At 21.4% G+C, this 14,984-nt stretch overlaps 5 protein-coding genes across 5 annotated transcripts; 3 read left to right on the top strand and 2 right to left on the bottom strand.

The window, feature by feature from the left end:
• Positions 1 to 417: 417 nt before the first annotated feature.
• Positions 418 to 2,112, top strand: SRAE_X000245100 (Major facilitator superfamily and Major facilitator superfamily domain, general substrate transporter and Major facilitator superfamily domain-containing protein; the record flags this gene model as incomplete). The annotated part of the gene is made up of 2 exons (XM_024645667.1): positions 418 to 625; positions 680 to 2,112. The coding sequence occupies 2 exons, from the start codon at positions 418 to 420 to the stop codon at positions 2,110 to 2,112; spliced, it is 1,641 nt and encodes a 546-aa protein (XP_024499927.1).
• Positions 2,113 to 2,558: 446 nt separating this feature from the next.
• SRAE_X000245200 (Carnitine O-palmitoyltransferase 2,mitochondrial) lies at positions 2,559 to 4,592 on the bottom strand (the record flags this gene model as incomplete). Its single annotated transcript, XM_024645668.1, has 2 exons — positions 2,559 to 4,458; positions 4,519 to 4,592. 2 exons carry the CDS (start codon positions 4,590 to 4,592, stop codon positions 2,559 to 2,561), a joined length of 1,974 nt encoding a protein of 657 aa, XP_024499928.1.
• Positions 4,593 to 6,420: 1,828 nt separating this feature from the next.
• On the bottom strand, positions 6,421 to 7,784 carry SRAE_X000245300 (Hypothetical protein; the record flags this gene model as incomplete). Its single annotated transcript, XM_024645669.1, has 3 exons — positions 6,421 to 7,239; positions 7,284 to 7,724; positions 7,767 to 7,784. 3 exons carry the CDS (start codon positions 7,782 to 7,784, stop codon positions 6,421 to 6,423), a joined length of 1,278 nt encoding a protein of 425 aa, XP_024499929.1.
• A 2,291-nt stretch (positions 7,785 to 10,075) lies between these two features.
• Positions 10,076 to 11,487, top strand: SRAE_X000245400 (Phosphatidate cytidylyltransferase; the record flags this gene model as incomplete). The annotated part of the gene is made up of 3 exons (XM_024645670.1): positions 10,076 to 10,407; positions 10,474 to 10,588; positions 10,648 to 11,487. 3 exons carry the CDS (start codon positions 10,076 to 10,078, stop codon positions 11,485 to 11,487), a joined length of 1,287 nt encoding a protein of 428 aa, XP_024499930.1.
• A 1,205-nt stretch (positions 11,488 to 12,692) lies between these two features.
• On the top strand, positions 12,693 to 14,360 carry SRAE_X000245500 (Hypothetical protein; the record flags this gene model as incomplete). The annotated part of the gene is made up of 3 exons (XM_024645671.1): positions 12,693 to 12,834; positions 12,893 to 13,307; positions 13,994 to 14,360. 3 exons carry the CDS (start codon positions 12,693 to 12,695, stop codon positions 14,358 to 14,360), a joined length of 924 nt encoding a protein of 307 aa, XP_024499931.1.
• Positions 14,361 to 14,984: the final 624 nt, after the last annotated feature.

The following is a 14,984-nucleotide window of genomic DNA, read 5'->3' on the forward strand; positions in this document are numbered from 1 at the left end:
AAGATGTTTCTTATAGTTTTATCACAAATTTACATAAATGTATCCGTATACTTATTTCCAGTGGTATGCTTCAAGTGTTTTATTGTAAAAATAACTTTAAACAGGTCATAAAGGGAATTTCCAAATTTAAATTAAATATTGCTCCTCCTTAAATCAATACTAGATTAAACTTGGTAAACCCCCTTATTCAGTTAGTATTATTATTATTAACTTATATTTATTATTTGTGACTTTTTATTAATGTCCTATGCCCCCTATTATATTTTAAAAAAAAATTTTTTTTGTTAGGTCATTTTATTTTTAATACTATTATGTAATTAAAATGTAATATTATATATGTATACTTGTATTTATACTTATCCATACTTATATCGGATTATATTTATAATTAGTTATTAAAATATTTTTTAGTTATAAATGGGAAAAGATTCAAATAATATCACTTCTACTTCTTTAAATGTACCTTCTGAATTAAATATGACATCTGTTGATTTGAATCCTAGCGTTTCACATGAAAATGAACAAAATAAAACAAATAATGCATTTAAAAGACGTATTTCATCTGTATCAATGTCAATTCAAAAGGTTTTTGGAGTTAGTAGAGAAGAAGGTGATTTTACACTTGGTAAGTAATAAATCTTTCTTTTTTTTTTCCATAAACTAATAAATTATATTTAAGGTTGTATCAAAGTTTTTCATACAAGAACTAGGTTTTTAATTATGGTACTTGTTTTATTATGCCTTGCATCAATCTGGTCAAATATTTTAGCTTTCAATTTTGCAATAATTTGTATGAACCCAAAACCTGCAAATGAAACAAAAAGCAATGTAACAAATGAACATTCAATGTTTAATCCAGTTTCTTTAACTTCTAATGACAAATCATTATTAACATCAGCTGTTGCTGCTGCTGCTTTAATTTCAAATTTTATTGTTGTACCTTTAATTGGAAATTATGGTATTAGAACTATATTTGCACTATTAGGAATTTTATCAGCTATAAGTACATTTGCAATGCCATGGGCATTTGAATTTGGTTTTTCATATATTCTTGCACTTCGTGTACTTCAAGGTATTGCATTTGCCTCCAATTTTCCCGTTATTGGAGCATTCTCTTCAAAATGGACATATTACAAACAAAATGGTTTATTTGTTTCTGTTCTTGTTGCATATGTACAATTATCTCCATCATTAACATTACCAATTTCTGGAGCATTATGTACAAGTCAATGGGGTTGGCCATCTGTTTTTTATGTTCATGGAGTATATTGTGCCTTATTATTTATTATATATGGATTCTTTTATCGTAACTCTCCAAGAAAACATCCATATGTTGGTGATATTGAATTAAGGAAAATTGCTGTTGGTAAATCAGAATGTTCAAAAGAAGAACTTAAAAAAATTCCATATGTGCCAATATTAAAAACAGCAGCTGTATGGGCTGTATGGATTGCTGCTATTGGTAATTTTACAACAGTTAATATGATGTTCTTATTTTCACCAAATTATTTAAATGGTGTACTTGGATTTAAAGTAAATAAAACTGGTATCTCAGCTGCTATAGGACCAATTGCACAATTTTTAATCAAATTATTTGCTGGATTTACAAGTGACAAAATAAAATGTATCTCTGAAAGTAATAAACTTAGAATTTACAACAGTATAGCATTTCTTGGAAGTTGTACATTTCTTTCAATTTTAGCTTTTACACCAGGTGAATATCCAAATGCTTGTCTTATGCTTCTTGGTATATCTGCTGGAATTCTTGGTTTTACAACAGGTGGTTTCTTTAAAGCTGGTCCATTAATATCAAAACATTATTCACATTTTGTAACAGGAAATGTTTCACTTGGAATTACTATAACAATGCTTATTGTTCCATTTGTTGTTGGAGGATTAGCACCAAATAATGATGCTGAAGGATGGAAAAAAATATTCTTATTTACAGGTGCTGTACTTTTTATAACGAATCTTTGTTTTGTTATTATGTCTTCAGCTAAACCAGCCGTTTGGACGACAGATGAATTTAGTAGAAATGCTTCAAGAAATAAAGTTTATAGCACTCAAACTTCATCTCGTCGCGAATTTGCTCCAGAAGTTACTGTTGGTTAAAATCACAAAAAAAAATTTTTTTTTTATTATCGAATTATACTTTAGAAATTTTTTTTATTTTCGTTTTTTTAAACTAGTTGTAAATAATCATAAACCTTGACATGTAGTTTGTTTTGAAATTTATACAACAATCATCTTTAGAAAATTGTTGATTATATAATATATTTTTAAATAAATTTAAAAACATATAAATTTGATATTATACAAAAGAAAACAATCAAATAAATGATTAATCAAGTTATTTTTATTGTATAATAAAATATAATAAAAAAATTATACATTTTTCATTAAACATACACTTTTAAAGTAAATATTTTCAAACGATTAAAGTTTTAATGAAAAAAGATAATACACTTTTTAATGTATCTTTTTATTTGTGAAATAGACCAATGATCAATTTTAATTAATGGAAATGATGATACTTTACAATAAATAAAATTAATACGTTATGTTTCTCTTGTTAAATAAAATTTAATTTCATCTAAACTTTTGTAAAGTGAATTTGCAAACTCTTGAGCATTTTTTTTGTTCTTATATGATGAAATTACGGCACCAATTTTGTCACCTGTAACATTATAACCAATACCAAAACCATCTGGAACAACTGGTCCAAAACCACCAAAAATGATTGTATCAGATGATAGTGTAGATGTTGATAAAACATAATGATTTAGATATTTAACAATATCATGATCATAAAATTCTGGAATTGGTTTATTAAACTTTTCTGCAGCAATTTTTAATCCCAATAAATGTCTATCAACACCTTGTCCCATTGCTGCTTCTTTACAAAGTAAATAATGTACAGCTGATGCTTTTCTTATTAATTCAGAAATATTACCTTTATCTTGATTTATTGCTAAAACAACATTTTTTGTTTCTTTAGTTGCTGATCTAACACATTCTGTTCTTCCCTTTAAAAATGCAGCAGTACTTGCTGATTCATATGTTGGTACAAATTGTTTATACATTTTGTAATATGCTAATTGAATTGCTAATTGCATTATTGAATCCGGTGAAACTTTGAACTTTTTTAATAAATTTTTATTCATTTTAACATACTCAACTGTTCCAAATTCTAATTTATTTGCTAATGCTAAATGTTGATTTTGAACATTTTTAATAGTTTCTTTATCTTCATCACTTAATGAAAATTCTAATTTTTTAATGTATTTTTCAACATTAATAGATGTATCAACAGAATCTGTAGATGTTACAAATCGATTTAATTCAACATCTTTTTTAGATTCATTCATTAATCTTAATACAGCTACACCATCACCCCAAGAATGTTCAAAATTTATACTTGTATGACCATTTTTGTCAACAATACATGAAAAACATTTATCAAACCATCTATTTGCACCATTATCTCCTATAAGTAAACTTTGAATTAATCTTTGATGATCAGTTGTTTTAATATCATCTAAACATAATAAAAATAATGAAGAATCAATTAGGGCAAGACTACTAGCTGATAATGGAGATTTTTCCAAATTTTTTCTAGCTTTAGCCCATGTATCTCTATCAGCACAAGTTAATGAACCAACAGCACAATCACTAGAAACTTCTAATGTATTTTCTAAAATTTTTGCAATTGATGCTTGAATAACTTGTGGTGGTAAAATATTTCCACAATCATCAAATAATTGTACTTTAAAAAAGTTTCCTCCTTTAGCTACAACAAAAAAATTTGACTTTTTATCTAAAAATAATCTATCTTTTCCAATTTCTGGTATTCTGGTACTACCAAATAAATTACCATATTGTGACATATCTAATGCAAATGCTTTAAAAAAATATCCTACATACCATGATATAAAATCTGGTGATGCTTTAACTAAATTATTATATAATTTACTATCTTTTACATCAGGTTTCATAAAAAATACTTCTGGATCTAAGCAACCTTTATCAAGAGCTTTTTTTATTCTTCCAAATGAAATAACAAAATTTGTTGCTCTAGTTAATTGATCATTTTGAGTTGTATCCTTATCAGGTGAATACATCATAAATGGATTAAAATTAACAGGACATGGTAGACGTGATGATAAGTACATATCAAACCATGGTTCAGAAATATAACTGGTATGTTTATTAGCTTTATCATGTTGTAAAAGAAGTTCTTGTAATTCTTTTCCCTCAGAAGCTTCAAATTCTTTTGTTAATTGATATAAAATTTTATATTCAACTTCTGGAAGAACAGCTTCAGCAGCAGAAAGGTAACGTCTAATAGTATCTTCTAATTTTGGAATAGGGAGTCTTGGTAAACTTTTTTGAAATTTTAATGTTGGAAGTTTACTTTTGTGTATATAATTATAATCATCACCAGATAATGTTGTAATACTAGAAAAAGAATGTTTTTAAAAAAAAAAATAATATGTATATGTTTTATTTAAAATATACCTTCTTATTTGGATTGTTTTAGTAACATTAGAAAAATATTTGACTGATGACAATCTATTGATATTAATAAACATGATCAAAATGTTTTTATTATGGTTACCTAAATTATAAGATAAAGTAATGATTTGTATAAAAGTGAACGAAAAATCAATTGAATATTACAGTGATGGTCAATAACATTTTTAGAATATAAATATATATATATGAGATATAAACTTAATCAAAAGTAATTATAATGCAATATTTATAGTTTGTAGTCTAAATTAATGTCAACTGATATAGAGAATATTTTTAGATGATTTAAATTTTTTATATAAATGATGAGATTTATAATAGAATAGTTTTTTGAAACATATTCTAAATAATAAATGATTTATCTACTTATAATTTGTTAAATAATTATAATATAAATAAAAAAAAAACTTTAGTTTTCTTTATCTTTAACAAAACTTTATTCTAACCTAAATTTTTATTGAAAAAAAAAACTAAACAATAAAAAAGAAATAAAATAATTTTAATTTTTAATCAAATATATTCTAAGGATTTCCTTCATTATTAAGTGCTTAAATCCATTTCAAGTAAAAAACTTTCTAAATATATTTTTGTATAAATAAAAAATTTTTTTATATAATAACAACTATTATTAAATTTTTTATTAGTATAAATACGTAATATCTTGGAAAATTTAATATGAAATACTATAAAAGTAATTTGAATTTATTATATTATAATAATGTTGTCATCCTACTACTTTTTTTTTTATAAAAAAAAAATTATTAGCTTCAATCAAAGTTAGATAAATGTATGATATAACATTTAACATTAATATTGCTTGAAAGTAGTTTATTTAAAAAGTTTTTTTTTAATATATTCTAAAAGAGCTATAAAACTGTTTGATACTTTTGTTGTTATAACAACAAAAAAAACGTTTTTCTAACATCTTAATAAATTTCTATCTTTTCTTGTTAAAAAAAGTTAAATTTTTAGAAGATAAATATATAACAAAGACATATAACATAGAATTAACATTTTTTTTACAAAATAACGATTATCAAAATTTTAAAATCTTATAGTATAATAAATATTTTATATTTGTCTATAAAACTTACTACTTTATATTATTCAATTAAATAAATGCATGAATTATATGATAAACTAAAAGTTTTGAAATAACTTTTTTTTTCCAAAAAGTATAAAACTAAATTTGGAAAATACTATCATTTTTTTTAGTTATTCATTACTCGATATTACTATACTTATCAATAGTAACAATTAAAAGTTATAAAAATAAAAGTAATTATCATAAAAAGAATGATTGATCTTAAATTATATACTATTTTATTATCAAATTTTATATCAATAGTTGACCTTTTCCCTCCACTTAACAATAAACTGTTTCCTTTTTTTATTATTATTCTTCTAATTATACTTAAACTTTTATATTTATTGTTTTATATATAGAACTGTATTAAAATACATATTTCTATCAAATAAAAACATAATATTTACAAAAAATTTTTATTAAAATAGTTATTTACATTATTAAACTATAATTTTTATTTGTAAAGTAAAATATTTTGAAAAGCCAAAAAAAAAAACAAATAATCATATATTTTTAAGCAATAACTAATATTATTCACACTAAATATTATTATTATTTTTTTTTTGTTTTTAGTAAAATTATTTTATTGTTATAGTTATATATTATTAAAATAGAGATAAATATTAAACTAAATTTGACTTAATATATTACTTAGCTTAAAACTAAAATATTATTCCAAATAGATGAAAAATGAAAGCATAGAAACGTGTAGATGTAAAATTATTAATTAGATATTATGCTGGCATCAAATAATTTTTGGAGCAATTTATCAGGTATTTATTTTTTTGCAAAATATTTCTTTATTTTTCTCTTCTACTATGCTTTTTTTTCTTCTCTTTACGTGATATTTTTGTGACATTATTTATATTTTTATTATTATTTGACAGTTTTTCATTATCATTTATTTCATCAGTGTTAATTTCATGATTTTTTTCAATAAGCGTGTTTTTGTCATCATCTAACATTGATGATAATTCTGTTTTATTATTTTCTAATGGAGAAATATTTTCATTTTCAATATCATTATTGGTATTATCAGATTCATTATCCTTGTTTAAGGATTTTTCTTCAATTTCATTATTTTCAGTTGTATTTTTATTATTTTCTACTGATTCATTTGATGTATTGGTAAAATTTTCAAAATCATCTTCCTCATCACTATTTTCATCATTGCTACTATAATCACCATCAACATTCATTCTTTTTAAATCTTTTTGATTGGAAATTTGTTTTAAATCCGTATAATATTTATTTAATAGATGGAATTTATTTAATGTTTTTTTAATTTCATCTGCATTATTAGTTAAACGTTCCTGCAATGAAGATTCTTCTTCAATCATAACATTATCCTCGTTAGCATTATTATTACTATTATTTTTATTTATTTCCATTGTTTGACGTACAACCATTTCCATATTTTGCATATTTTCTAATTGTAATAATATTTTTGTCATTGCTGCTTCTGTTTCCTTAAGCTGGCATTGAAGACGTCTCATTTTTCTTGAACTCATATTATCAATATCATCGTCATCATCATATGATTCATCATCAAAATCACTGTCATAAACATTACGTTGGTATTTTCGTTTATTTTTTTTTTCTTTACCACCATACATCATCTATAAAAAAAAATATATTTATATTTTTTAACAAAAAATCTTACTTTATATAAAGTGTATACTAAAAATGTCATAACACCAATAGTATAAAATGGCAATAACCATCCAAATGCACCACCTCGAATTGATGAAGTTTCCGTTTGTTGAGCTTGTCCTGCCATTTTAAAAGCAGAATGCATATTTGGTCCACCAGGTCTTGGTCCTCCTGCACGAGGATTATTTAAAGCAGGATGAACAGGAGATATTGGTGGTGTTGAAGGTTTTTTTTGTGAAGAAGTAGATGAAAAGTATGAATTAAATATTGGTCCAATTATATGTGGATATAAAATTGCAAAACATAAAACTACAATACCAATAATCATAAAAATTTTCCATGATGGCATAACTTCTTCCTCATCACAATTTTCAATAAAATGTTTCTCTTTAGTTAAATTACGTTGTCGTAAATATTTTGAAGATTGTTTATTATGGTCACGAAATTTTTTCTTTAAAATTTTATTATATTAATTTAAAATTTTAAAACTTACTTTTGTAATATTTTCCATTTTAAGTAGATAAAAAAAAAATAAAATATGAGATCTTAAATAATGTTAAAAATTTATTATTTTTAAAAAAGAAATTTTATAGTACGTTAAATATCTTAATCAATTTTTCAAATAACTAGCTATAGATTTTCTAGCCCCTAACATTTAGGCCGACAAATAATATCAACATTTGTCTCCTAGTTCAGGCTAAATAGACAAAAATCCATCTGCGTCTCACAACATTCTTCTTTGTTAATATACAAGTATATATTTTATAACAGACCAAAATAAATTATATGTAGTAGTTAAAAATTTTATTTTTAGTATATTTAATAGACAAATGTAACGATAAAACATTTGTCTAAAATCAATTAAAATGCCTTCTTTTTTTTATCAACAATAAATAAATCAAAAATGTACTTGTCAACAACCAAAATGTACAAATATATTTAAAAAAAAATAATTTAATTAATAATACTTGCTTTCAATATTAACATACATATATTAAAATAAATTTTTTTTTATACATAGATTATAAAAATAATTAAATATTTATAAGAATTTATAATTTAAAATAATATTACACTTTTTTAATAATAAAATGCAATATAAAACTTTTTATAATGAATATAAGTAAAATATCTTCATCTTTCATATTCTTTTATTTATTAAATATAATTATTTTTATTAAATTAAACATTTCTAATTATATATAATGTGAAGGTAAACAAATATCTTCTTATATCATATGCGCAGAAGCATTATTATTATTATTATGTTTAAAATAATTATAAAATATTTATTATTTTTCAATATTATTTATCAATTGTTTATAACATAAACTATCAAACTTTTAATAAAATTTTCCTAATTACTTTTTAAAAATTTATTTATATTACTTTTTTTTTTTATTTTTAAAATGATAAAATACATTTTATCAGTTTATCTTTTTGTCAATTGCTTAAGAAATAAATATATTAAAAGACAAAAATTTTATCAATGTAGTATTGAAAAGTAAACGTATATTTACCATTATTAGATGGAGGTAACTAGAATTTATGCCATTAATTTTATATAAATATTTAACATTAAAAAATTATAAATTTTTTTTTTTTATATTAAAATACATTTATTTATTATATAAAATTATTACTTCTAAATTTAAATTTCTGTTTGTCTTAAAACTTTATTACTTTTATAAAGATTTATGAAGAAAGAAAAGGATTTAAAAGTATAGAAAATTTAATATAAAATGTTCTTACTCTATTTTATCTTTGATTCTATCTATACATATTATAAAAATGTCGTCTTTATCATAATACAACAGATTATGGCAATATGTTAAAGTTTTTTATTATTTTTTTTTTAAAAACCATGTGACAAGCTTAGAAAATTGTTTATAATAATATATAATATACATGTATATATACATTATAATATATATTTTTTTTAAAATATTTATTTAACTTTCCTAATCTTAAAACTTTTTTGTCACATCATACTTTCAAAAAGTTTTATTTTCAACACAATTTATTGAAATACATTCTTCAAGTACATCTGCAACAAATATTTTCATTTATTTTAAATTTAAAATATAATATGATTAATTTTTAAGAAGATTTACCAACAATATTCTCAATAACATTGTAATTTAAGTATAAAAAAATTTGTACTATCATTACATATATACATAATATAATAATAAAATTATAAATAGTAATGTATGTAGATAAAATCAAACTATTACTAGAATTGTGGTATTCTGTTTATCCAGACTTAGAATTTTATGTAAAATTAACTATTTTTTTACCTATTTATATTAAAAGAAAAAAATTTTTTATTATATTTTGCCTTTCAAATTTCTTTTCTTTTTATTTAAGTGTATTTTATTTTTTGTTTTTTTAATAAAAAAAATTTTTTTGAAATACTATTAATATAGTTAAAAAAAATTGTTTAGGTTTTATTTTCTTGTTTTATACTCCATTAATTCATGCGCCTTTTAGTGTCTCATAGAGAGGTTGAAATTAGAATACCCTCATATTGATTACAATTTTATATTATAATATATTATTTTATACAATTTTCTTATATTTAAATAAGTTATTAATTTATATCAAACATACAACTTAAAAATTTTATCATTAATATTATTTGATAAATAAAAAGTATTTATTAAAATTTATATTTTTAAAAGTTACAATTATTTCTTATCTTTACAATATATTATTTATTTATTATTATTATAATTATTTATTTTTTGTTATATAAATGTTTTAGTTTTAATTTTAGTTAATATTTTATTAAAACTAATTATGGATGAGGAAGGAGAATTAAGAAAACGTAAATCACAAGAACATAAAAATGATACAGATAATGAAGAATTATTTACACCTATATCAAATAAAGGTTTTTCTGGTGAGGAATCTGATAGTGATGGTGTTTTTACAACTGAAAATGATAAAAAATTAAATGACATTGTTAAAAAGTTACCACAAGGATCTGATAATATGGGACATATTGTAGATAGTATTTTATCATATTTTCCAGAAAGATGGAGAAATTGGATAGTTCGTGGTATTTTTACAATTATAATGATATATGGATTTAAATTTGTCATACTTCGTGGACCATTATATTTAATAATGTTAGTTTTATTAATTCAATTTAAATGTTTCCATGAACTTATAAAAATTGGTCTAGTCGTGTATAGATTATATGATCTCCCCTGGTTTAGAACTTTATCTTGGTACTTTTTACTTTGTAGTAATTATTTCTTTTTTGGAGAAAGTATGATTGAAGTTTTTAAAATTATTATTCAAAAAGATGTAAGTTATTTTTTTATTTTATAAATAATATATATTTATAATTTTTTTTTTAATTATAGCAATTTCTTAGATTTCTAGTTGATTACCATCGTTTTATAAGTTTTTGTCTTTATTGTATTGGTTTTGTATGGTTTGTTTTATCATTAAGAAAAGGATATTATTTAAGACAATTTTCATTATTTGCTTGGACACATGTTGCATTAATGTTAATAGTTGTTCAGTCATTCTTTATTATTGAAAATATTCTTCAAGGTGTTATATGGTTTTTGGTACCTGTATCAATGATTATATGTTGTGATGTTATGTCATATATGTTTGGATTCTTTTTTGGAAAAACTCCATTAATTAAATTATCACCCAAAAAAACATGGGAAGGATTTATTGGTGGAGCAATTAGTACTGTTATTTTTGGTCTTATCTTTTCATATTTCTTAATGAAAAGTCATTATATGGTTTGTCCATATGAAGGATATGTTAATGATCCAGATAATTGTACAGTACCATCAAGTTTCCTACCAAAAGAGGCTAATGTCCCAAAACCATTTAGTATAATATTTAAAATATTTAAAGCAAATCCAGTCATTTATTATTATCCATTTTTGTTCCATTCATTAATATTGAGTTTATTTGCCTCAATAATTGGACCATTTGGAGGATTTTTTGCAAGTGGATTTAAAAGAGCATTTAAAATTAAAGATTTTGGAGATATTATACCAGGTCATGGTGGTTTAATGGATCGTTTTGATTGTCAATTATTAATAGGAACATTTGTACATGTATACATTTTTACATTTATTAAAACAGCTAATGTTGTAAAAATTATTGAAGAAATTGAAAAATTGAGCTTAGAAGATAAAATGAAAATATATACTTTTATAAAAGATTCAATACCTTCTTAATTATGAAGATATGAAATATATACTTTAAAATTATTATTTTTAAAATTTTTATATTTTTTTTTATATTATGTCAAAATATTTTACTATTATTTTTTTCAAAAAACAATAATAATTACTATTTTTTTTCAACTAATGCTTTTTTTGTAATCTCATATATTTTAAATTTTTTTTTTATGATTAATGAAATCAAATTGACATTTTTATATTTTTACATTACTTTGATTAATAAAACTTTTTTCGCAATACTGTAATATTTTAAAATTATTAAAAAAAAAAAGGTAATTAAACTTTACCTAACTACTTTTTGTCATTTAAATTTTAAAAATTAACATTTGATATGGAATATATTACAATTTTACCTGTTTATTAAATGTAACTTTAAAGTTTATGTAACTAAATCTTTTCTAATATTAAGTATTCTTATTTAAAAATTTTTAAAACATCTTTTTTTATTTAAAATAATATAATTTAAATATATTTTAATTTCCCTCTTTTAATTTTATTATCCATTTTAAGTATAGTACATTTTTTTTTGGTAATAATGTAATAAAATAAACTTAACCTTTTGAATTAATCAAAAATGAACAAGTAATCAAAATATTAAACATGTTAAGAGGTTAGATATATAACAACTTTTAGGGAACCGTGATTAAGAATTAATATACTCAAGTCGGCATATAAAATATAACAATAATGATATTATCAATCATTTAATAAAGTTCTTTTTTCTTAGTATAAATTTCAAAGAAGATGTAAAAATTTTTATGAACTCCCACAGTGAGATGATTCATTAATATAAATAAGTAAAGTATTTTAAAATGAAAATTGATTGTTCACCTTCTAATTAATCGAAATTAACATGGTAATTGGTAATTAAATATATTTCATTACTTGTAAAATGAATTAAAATATCTATATTTAATATCATAAAAAGTAAGGTTAACGGAAGAAATGTTAAAATAATACAATTTTCTCTCAAATTTTATCAAATTAAAAGATTATTATAAGAATAAAGATAATTAAGATATATAAAGAATAATGGTATATTTAGTAGATATAATGAAAATCATAATATCTCTCAATTAAATATAAAGATATACTATTACAGTGATCTTATTTAAAAATATCACATTTACTAATTAATTAACATCAATACGACACATAAAACAAGAAGTATTTTTATAATATTATATCATATTGTCATCATGACAATATTCAAACATATTCTCTTTTTATTTTTTATTTTTGTTGCTCTAAATTATTGTCAAGTTCAAAATGACAAAACTTCTCAACAAAAAAAAATTGAAGAAGAAATAAAAAAAGAACTTCAAGAAGATGAAGACATTGGTATGTTAAAATAAAATTTAATAATATTATTCTATTTTTTTTTTTTAATTTTTTTTAGGTGTTGTTGATTATGAACCATTTGATCTTACAATTGATGATTTAAAAAAAGAATCAAGAAAAGTAACAACAATAGATGAACAATGTAAATCATATAAAGAACACTATAAATATTATTGTGTCAAGTCATCATTTGCTGTAATGAATGAAGAAATAAGAATTATATGTGAAAGATATGATGCTTTTTGTCGTGATCGTATGCCTGCAACAGTAGAACATATTAGAAGACAAATTGGTATGTGGAGAGCTTCTGGAATGCCAAGGAATGCTGAAAAAAAATTAGTTCAATGTTATACAAGTTGCCGTGAAACAGATCCAATTTGTGTTCATGCATGTGAATGTATCAATTTACAATGGATTTTTAATCAAGCATGTGAAGATGGTACTAGTGAACTTAAACATTGGAATTGTCATAGGTATGTTTTATATTTTAATTGTTATTTTTTTTTATTATATTTAATTATAATCTTTTTAATATATTATATTTCTTTATATATTCTTATTTATAACTTATATATTATTAAATAATTAGTACTTTGTTAAAATTAAATAACTAAAATTTTTAACAATAGAAAAGGCATAAGGCAAATTTTATTGTTATTCATGTTATATAAAAGTTTTAACCAATTATGGCATCATCAAACAAAAGACAATTGATGCATAAAATATTAATTGTTTAAATAAAATATATTTAAAATATTGTTATAAAAATAATTTAAAATTATATTATCTTCATATAATGTTTGAATATCTAAAAATATTAAAGTTTTATATTACTTTATGTCCCTATTTGAGTTTTATTTTATAATATATTATTTCTTTCTTAAAATAGAAAATTAAAAATTAAAGTTTAATATTAATTAACTTATCTGTCTTCATAATAAAATATTCTTTCTTATATAAATAAGAGAAACTTTATTGGACCGTAAAAAGAGTAGTATATTAGATATTATTCAAATTAGGTATATATTTGAAAGACAATAGTTATATTAAAATGCTTTCAAAAATATTTTTAATTAACTGAATTACAAGTATTATAAATAATATATTTATGTCTATATTTTATCATGTATTTTATAAATTATATTTACAAATTTTTAAGATGGTACACAAAATGTAAGTCATTTTGGAGACCATTACCTGATATGACACCATATCCTAGAAATAAAGAAAATACAGCACCACATCCTATTGTTAGAGGAGTTCTATTTGGATATGATCCAATAAATATTTATAAAACATTTAACAAACCAAGAGATCATGGAATATCATTTTGGCGTGGTACACAATCACATTATGTTAATTGGCCAGAAGGTAAATTGGGAACAGCATCAACATTTGAAGTTCCATTTATTGGTTTGGAAGGTGTTTATAATGCTGTTAATGTTGGTTTCCCAAATCCATCTGCTGGTATAAGAAATATTGTAGGTGATGTTGGACAAAATCCTGGTACAGGAAGACGTTTATAATAATTTAATAATTTTAAACAAAATATTTTTATTTATAAATATATCCATATATATATATATATATTAAAATCTTTAATCATCATTAAAATAATATTTTTAATTTAATTTCTTTTTTAAATTTACTTTTATTTTTCAATAATAATCTATTTACTGTATTTCAACAACCTAATCGTTTAGAGACTTTTACAAATTAAACTGAAGTTAAATTATTTTTTTTTAAATTATATAAATTGATGTTATTGATACATCGCTTTGTTCAATTTCTTATTTTTTTTCTATCAGTATTTTAACTTTTAGTAATTATAATGCTTTTGAGTTAATACAATTTTTAATTAAATGTACAAATATAAACGGAAATATTGACTAATATTGTGTGGTTAATATACAATGGCTTAAGTTGCTTTAACAAATATTTTAATTATACTTATTTTGTGTTTATGATGCTCCTAAAAGAATGAACTCTATTTTTAAAATATTACTCATATTAATGTTTGAAAAAATCATTTGGGATTTGAATAAATGAATGGTAGTTTGTTAATACTTTAGAATATATATATATATATATAAGTTAATTCTTTAATATAATATTTGTTAGTAGACAAAATTACAGTAATCATTGAAATG

The sequence above is a fragment of the Strongyloides ratti genome, scaffold srae_chrx_scaffold0000006, assembly GCF_001040885.1.
Source record: "Strongyloides ratti genome assembly S_ratti_ED321, scaffold srae_chrx_scaffold0000006".
In the NCBI taxonomy this organism is placed as follows: Eukaryota; Metazoa; Nematoda; class Chromadorea; order Rhabditida; family Strongyloididae; genus Strongyloides; species Strongyloides ratti.